Below are 27,423 nucleotides of genomic sequence, written 5' to 3' on the forward strand. Positions count from 1 at the left end.
CAGGCAAATTAATAAACCGACCTCAGAACAGCCTGCAGAATTCAGCATTCTCACATCCTCATAGGAAAATTGCTCCAACTCGAGTTCTGTTTTACTCACATATATAATTCAAACGGTTTTAGAAACTAGAGAGTGTTTTCTATCCAATAGTAATAATAATATGCATATTGTACAAGCAAGAATTGAGTACGAGGCAGTTTAATTTGGGAACAAAATTATTACAAAGTGCAAACAGCACCCCCTATTGAGAAAAGGTTCAGTGGCCTTCCCAAACTCCCACTTTGCCAAGTTCAGGGTTAGAGAAGCAGCTGCCAAACGTTCACATACTACCCTTAGAGAGTTAACATGATCTGACCACTCAGACGAATAGATTACTAGATCATCAAGGTAGGCACTACAATTGGGAACGCCAGCTAATACGGCTGTCACGTTCTGACCATAGTTCTGACCATTTTCTTTGTTTTAGTGTGGTCAGGGCGTGAGTTGGGTGGGTATGATCTATGTTTTCTGTTTCTATGTGGGGTTTCTCGTTTGGCCTGATATGGTTCTCAATCAGAGGCAGGTGTTAGTAATTGTCTCTGATTGGGAACCATATTTAGGTAGCCTGTGTTCTATTGTGTTTTGTGGGTGGTTGTTTTCAGTCTTTGTGTGTCTGCACCAGATAGAACTGTTTCAGTTTTCACTTTGTTGTTTTTGTATTTTGAGTTGTTCACTTCATTAAATAAGATGAACAATTACCACGCTGCGCATTGGTCCTCTGATCCTTCAAACTTCTCCTCCTCAGACGAGGAGGAAGACGACAGCCGTTACAACGGCGTTAACCAGTCGTTGGAAAGTAGCTGCTGCATTCCGCATTCCAAAAGCCATGACAGAGTACTGTAGGAAGTTGTCTGGGGTCACAAAGGCAGAAATCTCAGAAGCACGTTGTCAGGTTTTGGCCAAGACTGTTCGGGTTTTGGTCACTAGATGTCCCCATTGCACCTTTTTTGTACCTTTTGTTTTTCTTGCTCTAATTATTGTTTGCACCTGTAGGTCATTCCCTTGTTAGTATTTAAACCCTGTGTGTTCCTCAGTTCCTTGCTCAGTGTTTGTAAGTTAGCACCCAGCCCCAGCCCAAGCCTTGTTTTATACAGATATTTCTCTTGTTGGATTTTCCAGAGGTTCTCTGGTTTAGTTCTTGTGTATTATTTGAGTAGTCTTTTGAGGTTTGTTTTTCCCTGCTGTTTTTTACCACTTTGTGGAGTTTCTTTTGTATTTTGGAGGATTTCCATTTTGTGCCTCTTGGCTTTATTTTTGGACATTGTGGATTTAGTTTCTTTGCCTGAAGATTTTGTTCTTTTATAAAACCACCTTCTCTAGTACTGCTGTGTCTGCCTCATCTTCTGGGTTCTGACGATTATTAGTGACTGTTTCTCGCACCGAGTCCTGACACACGTGAGGTTAACGGAACCTGCCAGTGACCTTTTAAGAGGTCCAACTTAGTTTCATACTTAGCAGCTCCAATAGTGTCGATACAGTCATCCAGTCTGGGTAACGGGAACGAATCTGGCATTGTGACAGAATTAACCTTTCGATAATCCGTACATAACCTGGACGTACCATCAGATTTAGGAACCAGAATGCAAGGAGAACTCCAAGGGCTTAAACTTGGCGTAGCCAGGTCATTCTCCAACAAATCTCACCCCTCATTATCTTCCTCTTGGAAGCGTTGACACGATATGGGTGTTGCTTGATAGGGGCAGCATTTCCAACATTAATGTCGTGTTCCAACACGTTTGTGCGAGTAGGGACGTCATTAAAGAGACATGGGAAACTGTGTAGTAGCCTCACAATATCGTCGGCCTGTCCGTCAGTTAAATTAACCTGTCACGCCCTGGCCTTAGTATTCTTTGTTTTCTTTATTATTTTAGTTAGGTCAGGGTGTGACATGGGGAATGTTTGTGTTTTTGTCTAGTCTTGGGTGGTTATATGGTCAAGGGGGTGTTGGGTTTAGTGTATGGGGTTGTGTTTAGTGAATGTGTCTAGGTATGTCTATGGTTGCCTGAGTGGTTCTCAATCGGAGACAGCTGTCTTTCATTTGTCTCTGATTGGGAGCCATATTTAAGGCAGCCATAGGCATTATGCGTTTGTGGGTAATTGTCTATGTAGAACGTTTGTAGTTTTTGTATTGCACTTACGTTTGTAGCTTCACGGTCGTTTGTTGTTTTGTTTAGTTTTGTTATAAGTGTTCGTTTCGTGTTTCACTCTTCTCTAAATAAAGAGAATGTATTTTTCACACGCTGCGTTTTGGTCCTCTCTCTCACCGCAAGACGATCGTGACAGAGCCTGACCTGACTGGAGAGACAGCAGCATTTCTGAGTTGGGCAATCTAATGCACTGCTGCTGATTATTTGCTCAACTCTAATCCATCTCCATCAACATCATTAATATGACAGCCCACTATCATAGCAGTAGAAGCAGAGGAGAAAGCAGTACCTTCCTCTGTTTTTGAACTATCTAACTGGGTGATGGGTCGGGTGTGGTATGCTTTCATCACGTTAATGTGGCACACACGAGATTGGCGTTTTCTATCAGGAGTTTGAAGCACATAGTCAGTTTCACTTAATTTCTTTTCAATGAAATAAGGACCAGAGAAACGAGCTGACAGTGAAGATCCTGGAACAGGCATAACACCAGTACTTGGTCACCTGGCTGTAGTGGACGAGAAACAGCCTCTTTATCATAGTGTCTTTTCATACTCCTCTGTGATGAAGACAGAGCTTCCTTTGCAAGACCACAGGCTTGGTGTAGGCGCTCACGGAAGCGACTAACGTAGTCCAACACATTCCCATCTCTCGAAATACACACACAGGATACACACACAGGATACCTGTATCCGTAACAGGGTTCATACACATTTTTCAAGACTTCTCCATGACTTTTAACCACATTTCATGACACAATCATACATCTTCCTTCTGTATTGTAATTGTGTTTGTATTTTACAGTATTGTATTGTACGTATGTATTGTACTGGTCCTGTACGTGGCTCAGTTAGTAAGGACATGGCACCAGAAACACCAGAGTTCAAATCAAATATTATTTGTCACATGCTTAATAAACAACAGGGGAAGACTAACAGTGAAATACTTGAGTGTTTAAAGAAACAGTGAAGAGGTGACTCCGGGATGCTGGCCTTCTAGGCAGAGTTCCTCTGTCCAGTCTCAACGTCAACAGTGAAGAGGTGACTCCGGGATGCTGGCCTTCTAGGCAGAGTCTCTCTGTCCAGTCTCAACATCAACAGTGAAGAGGCGACTCCGGGATGCTGGCCTTCTAGGCAGAGTTCCTCTGTCCAGTCTCAACGTCAACAGTGAAGAGGTGACTCCGGGATGCTGGCCTTCTAGGCAGAGTCTCTCTGTCCAGTCTCAACAGTGAAGAGGCGACTCCGGGATGCTGGCCTTCTAGGCAGAGTTCCTCTGTCCAGTCTCAACGTAAACAGTGAAGAGGTGACTCCAGGATGCTGGCCTTCTAGGCAGAGTTCCTCTGTCCAGTCTCAACGTCAACAGTGAAGAGGCGACTGCGGGTATTATTTATTGGATTTGCCGGGTGAGGACTTGTGAGGCGTCTGCTTCTCAAACTAGACACTCTAATGTATTTGTCCTCTTGCTCAGTTGTGCACCGGGGCCTCTCACTCCTCTTTCTATTCTGGTTAGAGCCAGTTTGTGCTGCTCTGTGAAAGGAGTAGTACATAGTGTTGTACGAGATCTTCAGTTACTTGGCAATTTCTCGCATGGAATAGCCTTAATTTCTCAGAACAAGAATAGACTGACGAGTTTCAGAAACAAGGTCTTTGTTTCAGGCCATTTTGAGCCTTTAATCGAACCCACAAATGCTGACGCTCCAGATACTCAACGAGTCTAAAGAAGGACAGTTTTATTGCTTCTTTAATCAGAACAACAGTTTTCGGCTGTGCTAAAATAATTGCAAAAGGGTTTTCTAATGATCAATTAGCCTTTTTAAATTATAAACTTGGATTAGCTAACACAACGTGCCATTGGAACACAGGAGTGATAAATCTTCCATTTACAGCTACAATAGTCATTTCCAACATTAACAATGTCTACACTGTATTTCTGATCAATTTGATGTTATTTTAATGAACAAAAAAATGTGTTTTTCTTTCAAAGACATTTCTAAGTGACCCCAGACTTTTGAACGGGTAGTGTGCATATAGGTAAGGGTAAAGTAACAAGGCAACAGGATAGATAATAAACAGTAACAGCAGCGTATGTGATGAGTCAAAAGAGTGCAAAAAGGGTCAACGCAGATAGATTAATAGTTAAACAATAGCTACCCGGACAAACTGTTTACCAGTCTTATGGCTTGGGGCTAGAAGTTGTTCAGGATCGCTTCCGGACTTGGTGCATCGGTACCGCTTGTCATGCGGTAGCAGAGAGAACAGTCTATGACTTGGTGCATCGGTACCGCTTGTCATGCGGTAGCAGAGAGAACAGTCTATGACTTGGTGCATCGGTACTGCTTGTCATGCGGTAGCAGAGAGAACAGTCTATGACTTGGTGCATCGGTACCGCTTGTCATGCGGTAGCAGAGAGAACAGTTTATGACTTGGGTGGCTGGAGTCGTTAACAATTTTAAGGGCCTTCTTGTCATGCCCTGACCGTAGAGATCTTTTTATTCTCTATGTTTGGTTGGTCAGGGTGTGACTCGGGTGGGAAACTCTATGTTCTTTATTTCTATGTTTTGGCCGGGTATGGTTCTCAATCAGGGACAGCTGTCTATCGTTGTCTCTGATTGGGAATCATACTTAGGCAGCCTGTTTTGCCACCTTAGTTTTGTGGGATGTTGTTTTTTGTTAGCTCGGTATTTAGCTAGTCTGTGGGTTCAATTCCCACTGGGGTCACATACCAGAATGTGTGGCCTGTCTGTGATGTAAATGGCATATATTACAGTACTGTACTGGCCAATGCAATTTCAGAAAAGCAGTGTGAACCCCATTTTGTGTACACATTTACTGCATAGGGGATGCATTTCTTTCTTGTTTTGGACTTTCTGGATTATTTGAGTATTGGTATTGTATGGATATTGTATTACTGCAGTGTAGGAGCTAGAAACACAAGCATTTCGCTGCACCTGCTGTAACATCTGCTCATCTGTGTACGTGACCAATAAACTTAGATTTTATTTTGTTACATACAGTATATCCGATTTTTTATTTATTTACTGTGAAGTAAAATCATAATAATCATCGTCATAGTAGAACATTGAAGTAAATATCGTACTTTTTAAGTTTATACTTTACAGACATACATTTTCATTATGTAGTTCTCATGATCTGTAGTAGACAAAACGGTCAAATCTACAGGTTTACCAAACATTTGTGATCATCCATTAAGAGCAGTCGGATTAAGTAATAGTAAAATGTCTTTTAACAAAAGAGGAGGGAACCATATCAACAGTAATGTGAGCATTGCATTGCGAAAGACAATTACTTTATACGAGCATTGTATTGCAATATGAAACATGCATTTCTAGAAAACACTGATTAAGTTCAGTGAAAAAAAGTGACTGTATGATTTGTCTTTTTGATGATCTGTTTTGAGTTTTGTACTAACATGCTGGCCAGAGCATTGATTTTGCCCCCCCCACACCAGACGAGATCAGGACTTGCACGTTGAAATGTCAAAACGAGCTCTGAACCAATTATATTAATTTGGGGAGAGGTCGAAAAGCATTAAACATTTATGGCAATTCAGCTAGCTAGCTTGCTGTTGCTAGCTAATTTATCCTGGGATGTAAACATTGGGTTGTTATTTTACCTGAAATGCACAAGGTCCTCTACTCTGACAATTAATCCACACATAAAAGGGTAAACAGAGTTTGTTTCTAGTGATCTCTCCTCCTTCAGGCTTCTTCTTCTTTGGTCTTTATATGGCGGTTGGCAACCAACTCTAAGGTGCATTACCACAACGAAAAGGACTGGAGTATGGACGTCAGTTCATCTTTCAATCACCCACGTGGGTATATACTCCTAAAATACAATGAGGAGATGGGAGAGCCCGGACTTCAGTGCATTAATTAAGCGTCACAAGTAGAACCAAGTTCAATTTTAGCGCCTGGCTACGCAGTCGCTCATTGGCGCACGCGAGCAGCATGTGTGCAATGATTGAGAACATGTATGTGTACATTTATTTTGTGACGTGAGCGGTGTGGTCAACATGTCAGAGTTGTGAAAATGTACCACACACTTGTGAAAATTGCATCAAGGAGATAAAAAAAACAGTGATATATATATATATATATATACAACCCATTTTTTCATGTTGTACCAAGTAGATTTTTCACTATGTTTAATTGGGTTGCATTCAAGTAAATACATTTCCTTTTAACCCCTTTACACTCGTGGGAATTTTCCTATATGGATAGCGCTAAATTGAAATGGTTCCCACAGAAGAAATAGGGAAACTCACGGTAGAAACTAAAAGGGAACAGTAGAGATTATGGGGAAATGATTAGACTAAAAGGTGGGGACACAACAGTTAATCTGACACAAGACTGAATCCAAATATTACACTTGATTTTATGTACATTTTACATTTACTGTACTTTTCGCAGCATGTGTTGACAACGAAATCTGAGAATACTCTGGATACATTCAGTAACATGACGATAAGAATATTCTTGTAAAAATGTGGGTAGGTGCAACATAAGACTAAAAAAATGACAAGGGTTTGAGTGAGAGGTCTAACTTAGTGTTTCCAAGTGGCCACACACCTCTTCAAACTGTACACAGTTCCTAAGTAATATCAATAGACTTTTATGAGTCAAAGAAGAGTTTTCATCTGTAAAGTGCTTTTTGAGGTCTCCTAGCTGTGCCGTTGAGGAAGTAGAGCAAGCCAACTTGTAGTTGTTGTCTTTGGAACTCAGCCCTGCGTCATTGCCTTTATACAATTACTGTTGTTGTTTACGCAATCACAAAACGGTTCATTATATTTGGAATCTGGGTCAGGTGGGCATCATTTCAAAGCTTGTTCTATTGCCAACATGACTAGCTAAATTATAAAATACGATGTTACAGTGTTTGGCTTCCAGTGGAGCGGTAGGTAGCCTAGTGGTTAGAGCGTTGGGCAGTAACCGAAAGTTTGCTGGATCGAATCCCCAAGGTAAAAATCTGTCGTTCTAACCCTGAACAAGGCAGTTATACCCTGTTCCTAGGCCGTCATTGAAAATAAGACATTTTTCTTAACTGACTTTGCCTAGTTCAATAAAAATACATATTTTTAAATTTTTCTAAAAATACATAATTTTGGTGGCATAGAAAGGATTCAGATGTGCATTCAGATGCGTGGTCTGCAGCAAATCTTCACAATACATCAAACAGGCTCATTGTGTTCAGGACAACCCAGGGTATAACCCCATGTCATCTGGTAACTGTACAACAAACATAGTGATCATAAACGTTGACAACTGTATATGACATGAGTTCTATGATATGGAAATGTGAAGTACACATTTTGAGTCACGGGTGTTTGGTTTACTTGAATGACGGGCGAAGCGGTATTTATTCTAATCCTCAATGGCTAATCTTAAAAAATATATAGAGTCCTCGAAATTTACAGCATTTCCCTCACTCAGACAAAACAGAAAAATGGTAAAAGTTGCCCAATTAGTAGGAGGGATGGGGGCCACTTCTTGTCGCGTGCGGTGCTCAATTTCAGAACAGCTGTCAGTCAAAAACAGATCTGTTCAGAAGAGACCCTGCGCTTTGACGTCATGTATAGCGTGTTACTGTACAGCCACTGAGCTCTGACGTCATGCATAGCATGTTACTGTACAGACCCTGAGCTCTGACATCATGTATAGCATGTTACTGTACAGCCACTGAGCTCTGACGTCATGCATAGCATGTTACTGTACAGACCCTGAGCTCTGACGTCATGTATAGCATGTTACTGTACAGCCACTGAGCTCTGACGATGTATAGCATGTTACTGTACAGACACTGAGCTCTGACATCATGTATAGCATGTTACTGTACAGACACTGAGCTCTGACATCATGTATAGCGTGTTACTGTACAGCCACTGAGCTCTGACGTCATGTATAGCATGTTACTGTACAGACACTGAGCTCTGACGTCATGTATAGCGTGTTACTGTACAGCCACTGAGCTCTGACGTCATGTGTAGCGTGTTACTGTACAGCCACTGAGCTCTGACGTCATGTATAGCGTGTTACTGTACAGCCACTGAGCTCTGACGTCATGTATAGCATGTTACTGTACAGACCCTGAGCTCTGACGTCATGTATAGCATGTTACTGTACAGCCACTGAGCTCTGACGTCATGTATAGCGTGTTACTGTACAGTCACTGAGCTCTGACGTCATGTATAGCATGTTACTGTACAGCCACTGAGCTCTGACGTCATGTATAGCGTGTTACTGTACAGTCACTGAGCTCTGACGTCATGTATAGCATGTTACTGTACAGCCACTGAGCTCTGACGTCATGTATAGCGTGTTACTGTACAGCCACTGAGCTCTGACGTCATGTGTAGCGTGTTACTGTACAGCCACTGAGCTCTGACGTCATGTATAGCGTGTTACTGTACAGCCACTGAGCTCTGACGTCATGTATAGCGTGTTACTGTACAGCCACTGAGCTCTGACGTCATCTATAGCATGTTACTGTACAGACACTGAGCTCTGACATCATGTATAGCGTGTTACTGTACAGCCACTGAGCTCTGACGTCATGTATAGCATGTTACTGTACAGCCACTGAGCTCTGACGTCATGTATAGCATGTTACTGTACAGCCACTGAGCTCTGACGTCATGTATAGCGTGTTACTTTACAGACACTGAGCTCTGACATCATGTATAGCGTGTTACTGTACAGCCACTGAGCTCTGACGTCATGTATAGCATGTTACTGTACAGCCACTGAGCTCTGACGTCATCTATAGCGTGTTACTGTACAGCCACTGAGCTCTGACGTCATGTATAGCATGTTACTGTACAGCCACTGAGCTCTGACGTCATCTATAGCGTGTTACTGTACAGACACTGAGCTCTGACGTCATGTGTAGCGTGTTACTGTACAGCCACTGAGCTCTGACGTCATGTATAGCATGTTACTGTACAGCCACTGCATTCCCATTTAGGCGCTTATCAGTTTCCAAATCTGCCATTTTGAATTCATATACAGGTACGAGTGTAAAGGGCTACTCGACATATTTAGTTGGTTCCATAACATGAAATAATGACTCCAAACACTCTCTTTATATAAGACTTTCACATTTACTGGTTACCGTAACCAGTATATATATATAATATCGTAACCAAATGGTGTCCATCTCGTCAACGGGAACTCTTCCAGGCTCTTTAGTGTCACAGTACTTACGCAGATATCATTTCAGCTTCAGTGATGGCAGTGAACATATAAACGTTTAAAAACAGAACACATTACCTAGAATGACATTCATTCTCACGGGTGGCCAAAATTAACAAACTGAAAACCATGCCCCCCCATTAGGCCATGGCTACAACTTCTCTGATAGGCTGCCACCGCTACATTGCACCCACCACTATGCAATAAGAATATCGATTTCATTCAATTAAAAAAATCCCGGGCCGAGTGGAGCAGTGGTCTAAGGCTGACTGGGCTGTGCCGCAACCGGCCGTGGCCAGGAGTACCATAGGACAGCGCACAATTGGCCCAGCGTCGTCCGGGTTAGGGGAGAGTTTGGCCGGTGGGGCTTTACTTGGCTCATAGCGCTCTTGCGACTCCTTGTGGTGGGCCGGGTGCCTGCAGGCTGACCCTGGACGTCAGTTGAACGGTGTTTCCTCTAACACATTGGTGTGGCTGCATTCTGGGTTAAACGGGCGGGTGTTAAGAATCGTGGTTTGGCGGGTCATGTTTCGGAGGAAGCATGACTCCACCTTCGCCTCTCCCGAGCCCGTTGGGGATTTGCAGCGATGAGACAATATTGAAAAAATAAGAAAACTGATCTCTCAAATGTGTTATTTGATTTCAGACAAATAGCATAGAACAAGTTGAACGAACCAAAGCCTAATTTTCTATTATACCAATCAGAAAAAGCAATTCAGACGAACAACAGTGTCATCCCACTTTTTACAGTGTCGGAGTAAGCATCAGGTCTGGTATCCTTCTTCAGATCAGAATGCTGCAGCCGGGAGCGTAGCCTGCTGCCCCTCTGTCATCTCTCTGTTCCCCCCAGCCGGGAGCGTAGCCTGCTGCCCCTCTGTCATCCCTCCGTTCCCTCCTCCAAGGGACTGGCACAGAGACTCCACAAAGTCTTGGCGTCTGGGCCAGTAGCTGTCCGTTTCCGCGACAGCTTCCGCCTTCACCTCTACTTCCGCCTCCCTCTCCGCCTCCCTTTCCCTCCTGTTCTCCAGGTTGTCGGCGGCCAGAGCGGCCCCCGTCTCCTCCTTCCACAGCCTCTCGTGCTCCAGCTTCAGCTCCTGGTAGCTCCTGGAGAACATGTGGAAGATGGAAGTAGCAGGAAACGCCATGATGAGAATTCCACTCAGGATGCTGCTCAGCGCAACCACCTGACCCGGGATGCTCCTCGGCACCATGTCCCCGTAGCCCACGGTCGTCATGGAGATGATGGCCCACCAATAGGAAGCTGGGATGCTGCTGAAGCTGTGCTGGGGCGCGGTGGCGGCGTTGGGCGCCAGCTCGCTCTCGGCCAGGTGCACCATGGGAGAGAAGAGGGCCATGCCGACGGTGATGAAGAGCAGGAGGAGGCTGAACTCTTGGGTGCTGCGCTGCATGGTCAGGCCCAGGGTCTGGAGGCCCAGGGAGTGGCGCGCCAGCCGCATCACGTACAGGATACGTAATGCACGCATCAGACGCAGGACCAGACCCAGCTTGTCCAGGTACCCCCTACCTGGGGAACAGAGGTGAAAGTACACAATGTTGCTTAATATGGTAGGTTGTTGATATCCAGGAACAGGTTGAATAGTTAATGCAATATACAGTAGTTTCTATTTCAGGGCTTGCCAACCATTCTCCTGGACAGATCCCTTCCTACAGGATCTGAACACACCTGATTCTACTGATCACCTTCTCCTGGACAGATCCCCTCCTACAGGATCTAACACACCTGATTCTAGTGATCACCTTCTCCTGGACATATCCCTTCCTACAGGATCTAACACACCTGACTCTACTGATCACCTTCTCCTGGACAGATCCCCTCCTACAGGATCTAACACACCTGATTCTAGTGATCACCTTCTCCTGGACAGATCCCTTCCTACAGGATCTAACACACCTGACTCTACTGATCACCTTCTCCTGGACAGATCCCTTCCTACAGGATCTAAAAATTGTATTTACTTCGCCACCATGGCCTTTTCTTTGCCTTTACCTCCCTTATCTCACCTCATTTGCTCACATTGTATATAGACTTCTACTGTGTTATTGACTGTATGTTTTGTTTACTCCATGTGTAACAACTGTGTTGTATGTGTCGAATTGTTATGCTTTGTCTTGGCCAGGTCACAGTTGCAAATTAGAACTTGTTCTCAACTAGCCTACCTGGTTAAATAAAGGTGAAATAAAAAAATAACACTGTTGTGCTACACTAGCCTAGCTAGCTATAGCTAACCCCATTATATCACCGTTGTGCCACACTAGCCTAGCTATAGCTAACACCATTCTAACACTGTTGTGCTACACTAACCTAGCTATAGCTAACACCATTCTAACACTGTTGTGCTACACTAGCCTAGCTATAGCTAACACCATTCTAACACTGTTGTGCCACACTAACCTAGCTATAGCTAACCCCATTATAACACTGTTGTGCCACACTAACCTAGCTATAGCTAACCCCATTATAACACTGTTGTGCCACACTAACCTAGCTATAGCTAACCCCATTATAACACTGTTGTGCCACACTAACCTAGCTATAGCTAACCCCATTATAACACTGTTGTGCTACACTAACCTAGCTATAGCTAACACCATTATAACACTGTTGTGCTACACTAACCTAGCTAGCTATAGCTAACCCCATTATAACACTGTTGTGCCACACTAACCTAGCTATAGCTAACACCATTCTAACACTGTTGTGCTACACTAACCTAGCTAGCTATAGCTAACCCCATTATAACACTGTTGTGCTACACTAACCTAGCTAGCTATAGCTAACCCCATTATAACACTGTTGTGCCACACTAACCTAGCTATAGCTAACACCATTCTAACACTGTTGTGCTACACTAACCTAGCTAGCTATAGCTAACCCCATTATAACACTGTTGTGCTACACTAACCTAGCTATAGCTAACCCCATTATAACACTGTTGTGCCACACTAACCTAGCTATAGCTAACACCATTCTAACACTGTTGTGCTACACTAACCTAGCTAGCTATAGCTAACCCCATTATAACACTGTTGTGCTACACTAACCTAGCTAGCTATAGCTAACCCCATTATAACACTGTTGTGCCACACTAACCTAGCTATAGCTAACACCATTCTAACACTGTTGTGCTACACTAACCTAGCTAGCTATAGCTAACCCCATTATAACACTGTTGTGCCACACTAACCTAGCTATAGCTAACCCCATTATAACACTGTTGTGCTACACTAGCCTAGCTAGCTATAGCTAACCCCATTATAACACTGTTGTGCTACACTAACCTAGCTATAGCTAACCCCATTATAACACTGTTGTGCCACACTAACCTAGCTATAGCTAACCCCATTATAACACTGTTGTGCCACACTAAACTAGCTAGCTATAGCTAACCCCATTATAACACTGTTGTGCTACACTAACCTAGCTATAGCTAACACCATTATAACACTGTTGTGCTACACTAGCCTAGCTATAGCTAACCCCATTATAACACTGTTGTGCTACACTAACCTAGCTATAGCTAACCCCATTATAACACTGTTGTGCTACACTAACCTAGCTATAGCTAACCCCATTATAACACTGTTGTGCTACACTAACCTAGCTATAGCTAACCCCATTATAACACTGTTGTGCTACACTAACCTAGCTAGCTATAGCTAACCCCATTATAACACTGTTGTGCCACACTAACCTAGCTATAGCTAACCCCATTATAACACTGTTGTGCTACACTAGCCTAGCTAGCTATAGCTAACCCCATTATAACACTGTTGCGCCACACTAACCTAGCTATAGCTAACCCCATTATAACACTGTTGTGCTACACTAGCCTAGCTAGCTATAGCTAACCCCATTATAACACTGTTGTGCCACACTAACCTAGCTATAGCTAACCCCATTATAACACTGTTGTGCTACACTAACCTAGCTATAGCTAACCCCATTATAACACTGTTGTGCCACACTAACCTAGCTATAGCTAACCCCATTATAACACTGTTGTGCCACACTAACCTAGCTATAGCTAACCCCATTATAACACTGTTGTGCTACACTAGCCTAGCTAGCTATAGCTAACCCCATTATAACACTGTTGTGCCACACTAACCTAGCTAGCTAAAGCTAACCCCATTATAACACTGTTGTGCCACACTAACCTAGCTATAGCTAACCCCATTATAACACTGTTGTGCCACACTAACCTAGCTATAGCTAACCCCATTATAACACTGTTGTGCCACACTAACCTAGCTAGCTATAGCTAACCCCATTATAACACTGTTGTGCTACACTAGCCTAGCTAGCTATAGCTAACCCCATTATAACACTGTTGTGCCACACTAACCTAGCTATAGCTAACCCCATTATAACACTGTTGTGCTACACTAACCTAGCTAGCTATAGCTAACCCCATTATAACACTGTTGTGCTACACTAACCTAGCTAGCTATAGCTAACCCCATTATAACACTGTTGTGCTACACTAACGAAGCTAGCTATAGCTAACCCCATTATAACACTGTTGTGCTACACTAACCTAGCTAGCTATAGCTAACCCCATTATAACACTGTTGTGCTACACTAACCTAGCTAGCTATAGCTAACCCCATTATAACACCGTTGTGCTACACTAGCCTAGCTATAGCTAACACCATTATAACACTGTTGTGCCACACTAACCTAGCTAGCTATAGCTAACCCCATTATAACACCGTTGTGCTACACTAACCTAGCTATAGCTAACACCATTATAACACTGGTGCGCTACACTAGCCTAGCTATAGCTAACCCCATTATAACACTGTCCCCCAGGGCTCTGTTCTAGGCCCTCTCCTATTCTCGCTATACACCAAGTCACTTGGCTCTGTCATAACCTCACATGGTCTCTCCTATCATTGCTATGCAGACGACACACAATTAATCTTCTCCTTTCCCCCTTCTGATGACCAGGTGGCGAATCGCATCTCTGCATGTCTGGCAGACATATCAGTGTGGATGACGGATCACCACCTCAAGCTGAACCTCGGCAAGACGGAGCTGCTCTTCCTCCCGGGGAAGGACTGCCCGTTCCATGATCTCGCCATCACGGTTGACAACTCCATTGTGTCCTCCTCCCAGAGCGCTAAGAACCTTGGCGTGATCCTGGACAACACCCTGTCGTTCTCAACTAACATCAAGGCGGTGGCCCGTTCCTGTAGGTTCATGCTCTACAACATCCGCAGAGTACGACCCTGCCTCACACAGGAAGCGGCGCAGGTCCTAATCCAGGCACTTGTCATCTCCCGTCTGGATTACTGCAACTCGCTGTTGGCTGGGCTCCCTGCCTGTGCCATTAAACCCCTACAACTCATCCAGAACGCCGCAGCCCGTCTGGTGTTCAACCTTCCCAAGTTCTCTCACGTCACCCCGCTCCTCCGCTCTCTCCACTGGCTTCCAGTTGAAGCTCGCATCCGCTACAAGACCATGGTGCTTGCCTACGGAGCTGTGAGGGGAACGGCACCTCAGTACCTTCAGGCTCTGATCAGGCCCTACACCCAAACAAGGGCACTGCGTTCATCCACCTCTGGCCTGCTCGCCTCCCTACCACTGAGGAAGTACAGTTCCCGCTCAGCCCAGTCAAAACTGTTCGCTGCTCTGGCACCCCAATGGTGGAACAAACTCCCTCACGACGCCAGGACAGCGGAGTCAATCACCACCTTCCGGAGACACCTGAAACCCCACCTCTTTAAGGAATACCTAGGATAGGATAAAGCAATCCTTCTGCCCCCCCCCCCTTAAAAGATTTAGATGCACTATTGTAAAGTGGCTGTTCCACTGGATGTCATAAGGTGAATGCACCAATTTGTAAGTCGCTCTGGATAAGAGCGTCTGCTAAATGACTTAAATGTAAATGTAACACTGTTGTCCAGATTATCCTACTATAATTCTCATTGAGTGTAATTAATAAAGTGAATTCATACAAAACAATTGTTCACCCCCCCAAAAATATGATAATGAATATGTTTGTTCCACCTGCCCCTGCACTGCCATCCTCCAGAGTCGTGTTGTTTTCCACCACCACCAGAGAGATGTAGTAGGGTAGGATGGCCACGGCATCAATGATGTTCAGGGGCCCGCGGGCAAATTCTAGTTTGGATGGAGCATGGAGGAACCGCAGCAGGAACTCCAAGGAGAACCACGCTACGCAGACCGTCTCCACAACAAACATGTTACGACACTTCTGGGAACACTCGCCCTGGAGACGAAGAGGGAGAGGGGAGAGAGGGAGAGCGGGAGAGGGGAGAGAGAAGAGAGAGAGAGAGAGAGACAGAGAGAGAGAGAGAGAGAGAGAGAGAGACAGACAGACAGACAGACAGACAGACAGACAGACAGACAGACAGGGAGAGTGTCAGAGAGAGACAGAGACAGAGACAGAGTGACAGAGTGACAGAGTGACAGAGAGAGACAGAGTGACACAGAGAGACAGAGAGACAGAGAGACCATTGTAAATACAACCCATATTTATGCTTACTTATTTTAACTGTGCTTTAACCATTTGTACATTGTTACAACACTGTATATATTTAATATGACACTCATAATGTCTTTATTGTTTTGAAACTTCTGTATGTGTAATGTTTACTGTTAATTCGTTTTGTTTGTTTCACTTTTGTGTATTGTCTACCTCATTTGCTTTGGCAATGTTAACACATGTTTCCCATGCCAATAAAGCCCCTTGAATTGAATTGAATTGAATTGAGACAGAGAGACAGAGACAGAGAGACAGAGAGACAGAGAGACAGAGAGACAGAGAGACAGAGAGACAGAGAGACAGAGAGACAGAGAGACAGAGAGACAGAGAGACAGAGAGACAGAGCGAGAATAGGGAGAGAGAGAGAATAGGGAGAGAGAGTGAGAGAGAGAGAGACAGACAGAGAGAAGAAAGATAAATAAATTATTAAGATGAAGAGTGGTTGTAATAGCATTTAGATATGGGGAAAAGACATGGAGACTGAAACAAACTACAATTGCCGAGAAATGTACCCTTTTTTCCCCCAACAAAGCTTGGTTTAAGAAGGACATTGCATATTTTAGTAGGTTCCTTGCACCCGGAAGACTTGTATTAGCTCCCCCAAGCTAAGCCCTGGGCTTTAGCTCAGTGGTTATGTTCCACTTACGTTGCTCTCCTCTTGGCGTAGATCCGGCATGGTGCTGATACAGAGGCTGATGACTGTCACAGCTACCATGATCACAGAGAAGCAGGCAAACATCTTCCCTGCCAAGCCAGAGTGGGGGTTCTCCACCACCTCTCTCAACCTGTGAGTTAGAAAAAAATCATATTTTTTTACCCTTTTTGTTGGAGATCTTGTTTACAGATCCTGTTGTCTTACAAATTCATGAAGACATAACGTAAAGTTATGAGTATAACTACTGTTCTCTTAAGGAAGGACACAGCTATTGGGATCGTGCTCGCCAGATCAGTGCATTGACTGATAGGGAACTGTGTTACGTCTTCTCAGTTTGTCTCCTGAACAAACAACAAGAGAAAGAAAGCCCTCTGTCCCTCGTCAGTCTTTGAGCATGTGACCACTGTTATACAGAGCATGTGACCACTGTTATACAGACCATGTGACCACTGTTATACAGACCATGTGACCACTGTTATACAGACCGTGTGACCACTGTTATACAGAGCGTGTGACCACTGTTATACAGACCATGTGACCACTCTTATACAGACCATGTGACCACTGTTATACATACCATGTGACCACTGTTATACAGACCATGTGACCACTGTTATACAGAGTGTGTGACCACTGTTATACAGACCATGTGACCACTGTTATACAGACCATGTGACCACTGTTATACAGAGTGTGTGACCACTTGTCACGCCCTGGCCTTAGTATTCTTTGTTTTCTTTATTATTTTAGTTAGGTCAGGGTGTGACATGGGGAATGTTTGTGTTTTGTTGGTTTTGGGTGTTTCTATGGTAAAGGGGTTATTGGGTGTAGTATATGGGTTTGTGTTGAGTTCAGATGTCTAGCGTTGTCTATGTATGTTTAGTTATCTAGGAGAGTCTATGGTTACCTGAATGAGTTCCCAATTAGAGACAGCTGATTTCGGTTGTCTCTGATTGGGAGCCTTATTTAGGGTAGCCATAGGCTTTCATTCTATGTGAGTAGTTGTCTATGTGATACGTTTGTAGCCAGTGTGTGCACATCGTTGTTTAGCTTCACGATCGTTTTCTTGTTTTGTTTAGTGTTTAAGTGTTTTTGTTTCGTGTGCCTTCTTTGTTAATAAAAAGGAGATGGCTTATTTTCCTAAAGCTGCGTTTTGGTCCGTCAAACCACCACACGATCGTGACAGAACTACTCACCAATACAGGACCAAGCGGCATGGAAAGCGGCAACAGGACCCACCTACACAGGATTCGTGGACATGGGAGGAGATACTGGATGGTAAGGGGCCGTGGGCACAACCGGGAGAATATCGCCTTCCTCGTGAAGAGCTGGAGGCAGCTAAAGCCGAGAGGAGGCTATATGAGGAGGCAGCACGGAGACAAGGCTGGAAGCCCGTGAGTACAACCCAAAAATTTCTTGGGGGGGGCCTTAAAGGGAGTGTGGCGAAGTCAGGTAGGAAACCTGCGCCTACTCCCTGTACTTACCGTGGAGAGCGAGAGTACGGGCAGACACCGTGTTACGCAGTAGAGCGCACGGTGTCTCCTGTACGCGTGCATAGCCCGGTTCGGTACATTTCAGCTCCACGTATCGGCCGGGCTAGACTGAGCGTTGAGCCGTATGTCATGAAGCCGGCCCAACGCATCTGGTCACCAGTGCGTCTCCTCGGGCCGGCGTACATGGCACCAGCCTTACGCATGGTGTCCCCGGTTCGCCTACATAGGCCGGTGCGGGTTATTCCACCTCCCCGCACTGGTCAGGCGACGGGGAGCATACAACCAGGTAGGGTTGGGCAGGCTCGGCGTTCAAGGGAGCCAGTACGCCTGCACGGTCCGGTATTTCCGGCGCCACCTCCCCGCCCCAACCCAGTACCACCAGTGCCTCCTCCACGCACTAGCTATATGGTGCGTGTCTCCAGCCCTTTACCACCAGTGCCTAAACCACGCACCAAGCCTCCTGTGTGTCCCCAGAGTCCTGTGCGTCCTGTTGCTGCTCCCCGCACTAGCCCTGAGATGCGTGTCCTCAGCCCGGTGCCACCAGTCCCGGCACCACGCACTAGGCCTACAGTGCGCCTCAGCCGGCAGGAGTCTGCCGTCTGCACAGCGATGACTGAACTGCCCGTCTGCCAAGCGCCATCTGAGCCATCCGTCTCCCCAGCGCCATCTGAGCCATCCGTCTCCCCAGCGCCATCTGAGCCATCCGTCTCCCCAGCGCCATCTGAGCCATCCGTCTGCCATGAGCCTGCAAAGCCGCCCGTCTGCCATGAGCCTGCAAAGCCGCCCGTCTGCCATGAGCCTACTGAGCCGTCCGCCAGACAGGAGTCGCTAGAGCCGCCAGCCAGACAGGAGCCGCTAGAGCCGTCCGTCAGACAGGATCTGCCAGAGCCGCCAACCAGACAGGATCAGCCAGAGCCGCCAATCAGACAGGAGCAGCCAGATCAGTCAGCCAGCCATGAGCAGCCAGATCAGTCAGCCAGCCATGAGCAGCCAGATCCGTCAGCTAGCCATGAGCAGCCAGATCCGTCAGCTAGCCATGAGCAGCCAGATCCGTCAGCCAGCCATGAGCAGCCAGATCCGTCAGCTAGCCATGAGCAGCCAGATCCGTCAGCTAGCCATGAGCAGCCAGATCCGTCAGCTAGCCATGAGCAGCCAGATCCGTCAGCTAGCCATGAGCAGCCAGATCCGTCAGCTAGCCATGAGCAGCCAGATCCGTCAGCTAGCCATGAGCAGCCAGATCCGTCAGCTAGCCATGAGCAGCCAGATCCGTCAGCCAGCCATGAGCAGCCAGATCCGTCAGCCAGCCATGGGCCGTCCCTCAGTCCGGAGCTGCAGTCCCTCAGTCCGGAGCTGCAGTCCCTCAGCCTGGTGCTGCCCCTTATCCTGGTGCTGTCCCTTACCCTGGTACTGCCCCTTAGTTCGGAGCTGCCCCTGACCCTGGTACTGCCCCTTACCCTGGTACTGCCCCTTAGTCCGGAGCTGCCCCTTAGTCCGGAACTGCCCCTTAATGCAGTGGGGTTAATGTGGAGGGGGGTCTTTTGGAGGAAGCTAAGGAGGCGGTTAGGGACTGTGGTGACGTGGGGACCACGACCAGAGCCGGAGCCGCCACCGTGGATGGAAGCCCACCCAGACCCTCCCCTAGACTGGTTTATGGTGCGCCCGGAGTTCGCACCTTAAGGGGGGGGTTATGTCACGCCCTGGCCTTAGTATTCTTTGTTTTCTTTATTATTTTAGTTAGGTCAGGGTGTGACATGGGGAATGTTTGTGTTTTGTTGGTTTTGGGTGTTTCTATGGTAAAGGGGTTATTGGGTGTAGTATATGGGTTTGTGTTGAGTTCAGATGTCTAGCGTTGTCTATGTATGTTTAGTTATCTAGGAGAGTCTATGGTTACCTGAATGAGTTCCCAATTAGAGACAGCTGATTTCGGTTGTCTCTGATTGGGAGCCTTATTTAGGGTAGCCATAGGCTTTCATTCTATGTGAGTAGTTGTCTATGTGATACGTTTGTAGCCAGTGTGTGCACATCGTTGTTTAGCTTCACGATCGTTTTCTTGTTTTGTTTAGTGTTTAAGTGTTTTTGTTTCGTGTGCCTTCTTCGTTAATAAAAAGGAGATGGCTTATTTTCCTAAAGCTGCGTTTTGGTCCGTCAATCCACCACACGATCGTGACACCACTGTTATACAGAGCGTGTGACCACTGTTATACAGAGCATGTGACCACTGTTATACAGAGCATGTGACCACTGTTATACAGACCGTGTGACCACTGTTATACAGAGCGTGTGACCACTGTTATACAGACCATGTGACCACTGTTATACAAAGCATGTGACCACTGTTATACAGAACATGTGACCACTGTTATACAGACCATGTGACCACTGTTATACAGACCATGTGACCACTGTTATACAGAGTGTGTGACCACTGTTATACAGACCATGTGACCACTGTTATACAGACCGTGTGACCACTGTTATACAGAGCGTGTGACCACTGTTATACAGAGCATGTGACCACTGTTATACAGACCATGTGACCACTGTTATACAGACCATGTGACCACTGTTATACAGAGTGTGTGACCACTGTTATACAGACCGTGTGACCACTGTTATACAGACCATGTGACCACTGTTATACAAAGCATGTGACCACTGTTATACAGAACATGTGCCCACTGTTATACAGACCATGTGACCACTGTTATACAGACTGTGTGACCACTGTTATACAGACCATGTGACCACTGTTATACAGACCATGTGACCACTGTTATACAGACCATGTGACCACTGTTATACAGACCATGTGACCACTGTTATACAGAGCATGTGACCACTGTTATACAGAGCATGTGACCACTGTTATACAGAGCATGTGACCACTGTTATACAGACCGTGTGACCACTGTTATACAAAGCATGTGACCACTGTTATACAGAGCATGTGACCACTGTTATACAGAGCATGTGACCACGGTTATACAGACCATGCGACCACTGTTATACATGTACTTGGGTGAAGATGCTGATCCTGGGTCAGTTTGTCATTTTCCCCAGTAATGGTTAAAGTTAGGATTGGAGGAGGGGAAGCTGATCCGAGATCTGTACCTCGTGTTTAACCCTGCTGTTTCTACCTGCTCATCAGCCTGCGGTAGCCCGTCTCCGTCTCAGCCAACAAGGGGAGCCTCTGTAGCTTCATCCTCCTCTGTCTCCACTCCTCCTCCTTACGCTCACGCTCCGCCACCTCAATCAAAATCACAGTCGAGATCACAGTCAAGATCACAATCAAAATAACAATCAAGATCACAATCGAGATCTCAATCACGAGCACAATCAAAATCACAATCAAGATCGCAATCGAAATCACAATCAAGATCACAATCAAGATCACAATCAAAATCGCAATCAAGATCGCAATCGAAATCGCAATCGAAATCGCAATCAAGATCACAATCAAAATCGCAATCAAAATCACAATCAAGATCACAATCAAGATCACAATCAAAATCACAATCAAAATCGCAATCAAAATCGCAATCAAAATCACAATCAAAATCACAATCAAAATCGCAATCAAAATCTCAATCACGAGCACAATCAAAATCGCAATCAAGATCGCAATCAAGATCACAATCAAAATCACAATCAAGCCTTAGTTATAAAGGCAACTTCACATAAATGTCCCAATAAATGGAGCCTTCTTCTAGACCAGGTTCCCCTTGAAAAACAGTCAGATAAATGTGAAATAAACGCTAAATAAACAAACAAACACTTTACAGAAACAATGTACCTCCTCGACACGTGTCAACATGCGCCGGCGGCAGCAGCGTTCCATGTGGGCGGGGTCGACCCCCCAGTAGTCCAGCTCATCGTGCAGTGACACGGCACACAGCTCCCGCAGGAGGCGGAGCTTCCCGGCCGCCAGGAAGTTCAAGACGACCCGGAACGCTGTGGGGCTCCGGTCGAAAAAGTACTCCCTCTGGGTCTCATCGTAGTCGTCACAGAGCCTGGCGATGTCCTCGGGGCTGGAGCAGAGACGCAGCCGCCCAAGCCGGGTGAGAGGGAACTGCTCCAGGGTGGTCCAGGGGAACGTGTAGCGGTTACCACCCACGTTGATCAAGGCCTGGATAACAGAGTACAGAAAATATATCCGGTTTTATCGATTAAGTTAGTGTTAGGAATTTTATGAATAATGACTAAAACAATGTCTACATTTTGGTAAAACTATAACTAATTGAACTCTGCACTGTGTTATTATTATTTCTGATTAATAATATTAATTCATAAGGAAGGGATTATGTGGTATGAACAAGGAGGAATTAAAACATAATAAACACCATTCCAACTTAGTCAGAGAGATTTGTGCTGTGGGTTATAAAGTAAGCAAAAAGGGTTGTTAAACTATGGTTGAACTGACACAACTTAGCCCTGAGATGTTTAGATAAGGCAGTGAGTAACTTTTTAGGTCTTCCATTATCTTGAGTTGTCTGCTAAAGTGGTAATAAATTATAGTGAGCCTTCAGGAGAATAACTGATATTGTGTGTCACGTGTGTGCGCTGGTGAGTTGGAATGAACTTTCGAACCTGTTTTATCTTGGTTAAGAGGAGGAGATTTATTCTGTAACCAATGACGTCATATTTTGTATATAAACTGTTGTTTATGGTTAAATGGGAGCGTGCTCCGAGAATAAATACTATTATCTAATTTTAATAAATTAATAAATTATCATATTTTTATGTGCCCTGTCTATTTTATGTTAATAAGTATCTTACAAATACTTAGAAATAGACAGATTGATTTTAATTAATGAGTACATAGAGGAATTATTTAATTCCCTTGACAGTTAGTCAATATGAGCTTCATAACTATTGAATACATGTTATTACATTCATGTTTCTATATGTCAAAAATGACTGAGTTGCTTTGGATAAAGGCATCTTCTAAATGTAATATAATATAATGTTATTATTATATTATTATTATTATATTGTATTACTATTATATTATTATTACTATATTATTATATTATTATTACTATATTATTATAATTGTATTATTACTATTATTCTTATTATATTACTATTATTAGTATTATATTATTATTGTTATTATTATTACTATTATTATTATTATTACTATGTTATTATATTATTATATTATTATTATTACTATATTATTATAATTGTATTATTACTATTATTCTTATTATATTACTATTATTAGTATTATATTATTATTGTTATTATTATTACTATTATTATTATTATTACTATGTTATTATATTATTATATTATTATTATTATATTACTAGTATTATTATTATTAAATTATTATTACATTATTATATTACTACTATCATTATATTATTATATTACTATTATTATCACTATATTATTATATTACTATTATTATTGTATTATATTATTACTATAATTACTATTATTATTGTATTATATTATTATATTACTATTATTATTGTATTATATTACTACTATTATTACTATTATTATCATTATATTATTATATTACTATTATTATCATTATATTATTATATTACTATTATTATCATTATATTATTATATTACTACTATTATTGTCATTATATTATTATATTACTACTATTATTATCATTATATTATTATATTACTATTATTATTATATTATTATTATTATTATATTATTATTATTATCATTATATTATTATATTATTATTATTATTATATTATTATTATTATTATTGTATCATATTATTATATTACTATTATTATCATTATATTATTATATTACTACTATTATTGTATTATATTATTATATTACTATTATTATCATTATATTATTATATTACTATTATTATCATTATATTATTATATTACTATTATTATTATATTATATTATTATATTACTATTATTATCATTATATTATTATACTACTACTATTATTGTATTATATTATTATATTACTATTATTATATTATATTATTATATTACTACTATTATTGTATTATATTATTATATTACTATTATTATTGTATTATATTATTATATTACTATTATTATCATTATATTATTATATTACTATTATTATTGTATTATATTATTATATTACTATTATTATCATTATATTATTATATTACTATTATTATCATTATATTATTATATTACTATTATTATTATATTATATTTTTACTATTATTATTTTAATATTACTATTATATTACTATTATTATTATATTATTATTATTATTATTATTATTACTGGTAGTATTATTATACTACTAGTATTATTATAATATTATTATTACTATTATTATTATATTATTACTAGTAGTATTATTATATTACTATTATTATTATTCAAATATTGTTATTATAATTGTATTATTACTATTATTATATTATTAGTATTATTAGTGTTATTATTAGTATATTATTATAGTATTAGTACTGTTAATATTATTGATATCATTGGTATTGTTATTTGTTATATTACTATTACTATTAGTAGTAGTAGTAGAATTAGTAGAAGCAGAAATAGTAGCAGTAGTAGCAGTGGTAGTAGTAGTAGTAGTAGTAATAGTGGTAGCAGTGATAGTAGTAGTAGCAGTGGTAGTAGCAGTAGAAGTAGCAGTGGTAGTAGTAGTAGTAGGAATAGTAGTAGTAGTAGTTGTAGTAGTAGTAGTAGCAGTGGTAGTAGTAGAAGCAGTAATAGCAGTAGTGGTAGTATTAGTAGTAGGAATAGTAGTAGTAGTAGTAGCAGTAGTACTAATAGTAGTAGTAGTAGCTGTAGTAGTAGTAGTAGTAGCAGTAGTACTAATAGTAGTAGTAGTAGTAGTAGTAGTAGTAGTAGTAGTAGTAGTAGTAGTAGTAGTAGTAGTAGTAGCAGTAGTACTAATAGTAGTAGTAGTAGTAGTAGTAGTAGTAGTAGTAGTAGTAGTAGTAGTAGTAGTAGCAGTAGTACTAATAGTAGTAGTAGTAGCAGTAGTACTACTAGTAGTAGTAGCTGTAGTAGTAGTAGTAGTAGTAGTAGTAGCAGTAGTACTAATAGTAGTAGTAGTAGTAGCAGTAGTACTAATAGTAGTAGTAGTAGCAGTAGTACTACTAGTAGTAGCAGTAGCTGTAGTAGTAGTAGTAGTAGTAGTAGTAGTATTAGTAGTAGTAGTAGTAGTAGTAGTAGTAGTAGTAGTAGTAGTAGCACTAGTACTAATAGTAGTAGTAGTAGTAGTAGTAGTAGTAGTACTAATAATAGTAGTAGTAGCAGTAGTACTAGTAGTAGTAGTAGTAGTAGCTGTAGTAGTAGTAGTAGCAGTAGTACTAATAGTAGTAGTAGTAGTAGTAGTAGTAGCAGTAGTACTACTAGTAGTAGTAGTAGCTGTAGTAGTAGTAGTAGTAGTATCAGTAGTACTAATAGTAGTAGTAGTAGTAGTAGTAGTAGTAGCAGTAGTACTACTAGTAGTAGTAGTAGCTGTAGTAGTAGTAGTAGTATCAGTAGTACTAATAGTAGTAGTAGTAGTAGTAGTAGTAGTAGCAGTAGTACTACTAGTAGTAGTAGTAGCTGTAGTAGTAGTAGTACCTGCAGGGTGTGGTCGATAGATGGCCAGGCCCCGTCGGGGTTGTTGCGGTGCAGCTGGGCGCGCTGATAGTACACTCCCTTGACTGTCTCTGTCTCTGGGATCTCTGTGAAGAAGCGGTCCAGGCTGCTGTTGTCGCTGCTGACCGAGTAGTTGGTGAAGTCATGGTTAGCGTTGCTGATGATGGGCATGGTGGCATTGGGACGGTGTGTGTGGTCAGGTGGTCAGGAAGAGTGCCACGGACCTGGGCCACGGACCTGGGAAGACAGGAACCAAGGCTGTTGGATGAATAACTTAGCTTGACACCTGAAGACGTGTACTAGCTCTCGAAAAAACCTTTCACTTTAAAGATATTGCAAAATACTGGTAACTTTTACAAAAGACCCAAGTTTTCCAGAAACCCCGGTTTGAAGACTCCCGGAATCAGGAGGGAATAAGCAGCACATCTGGAATCAGGAGGGAATAAGCAGCACATCTGGAATCAGGAGGGAATAAGCAGGACATCTGGAATCAGGAGGGAATTAGCAGGACATCTGGAATCAGGAGGGAATAAGCAGCACATCTGGAATCAGGAGGGAATAAGCAGCACATCTGGAATCAGGAGGGAATAAGCAGGACATCTGGAATCAGGAGGGAATAAGCAGCACATCTGGAATCAGGAGGGAATAAGCAGCACATCTGGAATCAGGAGGGAATAAGCAGGACATCTGGAATCAGGAGGGAATAAGCAGCACATCTGGAATCAGGAGGGAATAAGCAGCACATCTGGAATCAGGAGGGAATAAGCAGGACATCTGGAATCAGGAGGGAATTAGCAGGACATCTGGAATCAGGAGGGAATAAGCAGGACATCTGGAATCAGGAGGGAATAAGCAGCACATCTGGAATCAGGAGGGAATAAGCAGGACATCTGGAATCAGGAGGGAATTAGCAGCACATCTGGAATCAGGAGGGAATAAGCAGCACATCTGGAATCAGGATGGAATAAGCAGGACATCTGGAATCAGGAGGGAATAAGCAGGACATCTGGAATCAGGAGGGAATAAGCAGCGCATCTGGAATCAGGAGGGAATAAGCAGCACATCTGGAATCAGGATGGAATAAGCAGGACATCTGGAATCAGGAGGGAATAAGCAGCACATCTGGAATCCTCCAACTAGGATTTCGGGAAAACCTGGGAATTTTGGTTACACATCCTGAAATTGTGCAACCCTATGTATATAGGACAGGGTTGGGTTGGTTCCTTTACTGTAATCTGTTAAAACTCACTAGTTACCTGTCCAAAATTGTTGTCAATAATGTAAATTTTGGATTACCCAAACTCAGTAACATAATTGGATTGCTTTCAGTTACTTTTGGATTACTTTCCCCTTAAGAGGCAATAGAAGAAGACAAAAATGATCCATCAAATGCATTTGGTGTGTCATCATAGTGGTCTCTGATTGGTGGTCATCATTTCATGTGTCATCATAGTGGTCTCTGATTGGTGGTCATCATTTGGTGTGTCATCATAGTGGTCTCTGATTGGTGGTCATCATTTGGTGTGTCATCATAGTGGTCTCTGATTGGTGGTCATCATTTGGTGTGTCATCCTAGTGGTTTATGACTTGTGGTCAGACTCGCTCAGTTAGAACAAACTTAAATGTCCGCCTTTTTTCAATGCTGAATTGAATGTCATTGAGAAAACAGAAAGGTGTCATGATGTAATTTATTTAGCTAACATCCTTTCTGAATTTAAACATAATCCAAGAAGTAATAATCTAGTTTTTCAAAAGTGTCT

General features: G+C 42.7%; 1 protein-coding gene across 1 annotated transcript; it reads right to left on the reverse strand.

Moving 5' to 3' along the window:
* Positions 1–5,430: 5,430 nt before the first annotated feature.
* On the reverse strand, positions 5,431–25,909 carry LOC129846599 (potassium voltage-gated channel subfamily G member 4-like). Its single transcript, XM_055914544.1, has 6 exons — positions 25,646–25,909; positions 21,865–22,197; positions 21,209–21,318; positions 16,570–16,708; positions 15,425–15,647; positions 5,431–10,915 (listed from the first exon to the last, which is right to left on the reverse strand). Exons 1-6 carry the CDS (start codon positions 25,832–25,834, stop codon positions 10,179–10,181), a joined length of 1,731 nt encoding a protein of 576 aa, XP_055770519.1. The 5' UTR covers positions 25,835–25,909; the 3' UTR covers positions 5,431–10,178.
* Between the last annotated feature and the right edge of the window lie 1,514 nt (positions 25,910–27,423).

Source organism: Salvelinus fontinalis, unplaced genomic scaffold, assembly GCF_029448725.1.
Source record: "Salvelinus fontinalis isolate EN_2023a unplaced genomic scaffold, ASM2944872v1 scaffold_0595, whole genome shotgun sequence".
Taxonomy (NCBI): Eukaryota; Metazoa; Chordata; class Actinopteri; order Salmoniformes; family Salmonidae; genus Salvelinus; species Salvelinus fontinalis.

Coding starts and splice junctions, on each gene's coding strand:
- LOC129846599 (XM_055914544.1), bottom strand. CDS start 25,834: ATGCCCATCATCAGCAACGCTAACCATGACTTCACCAACTACTCGGTC. Junction 15,648..16,569: donor TACGCCAAGAGGAGAGCAAC/GTAAGTGGAACA, acceptor CTTCGTCTCCAG/GGCGAGTGTTCCCAGAAGTG. Junction 10,916..15,424: donor GGATGGCAGTGCAGGGGCAG/GTGGAACAAACA, acceptor TCTGTTCCCCAG/GTAGGGGGTACCTGGACAAG.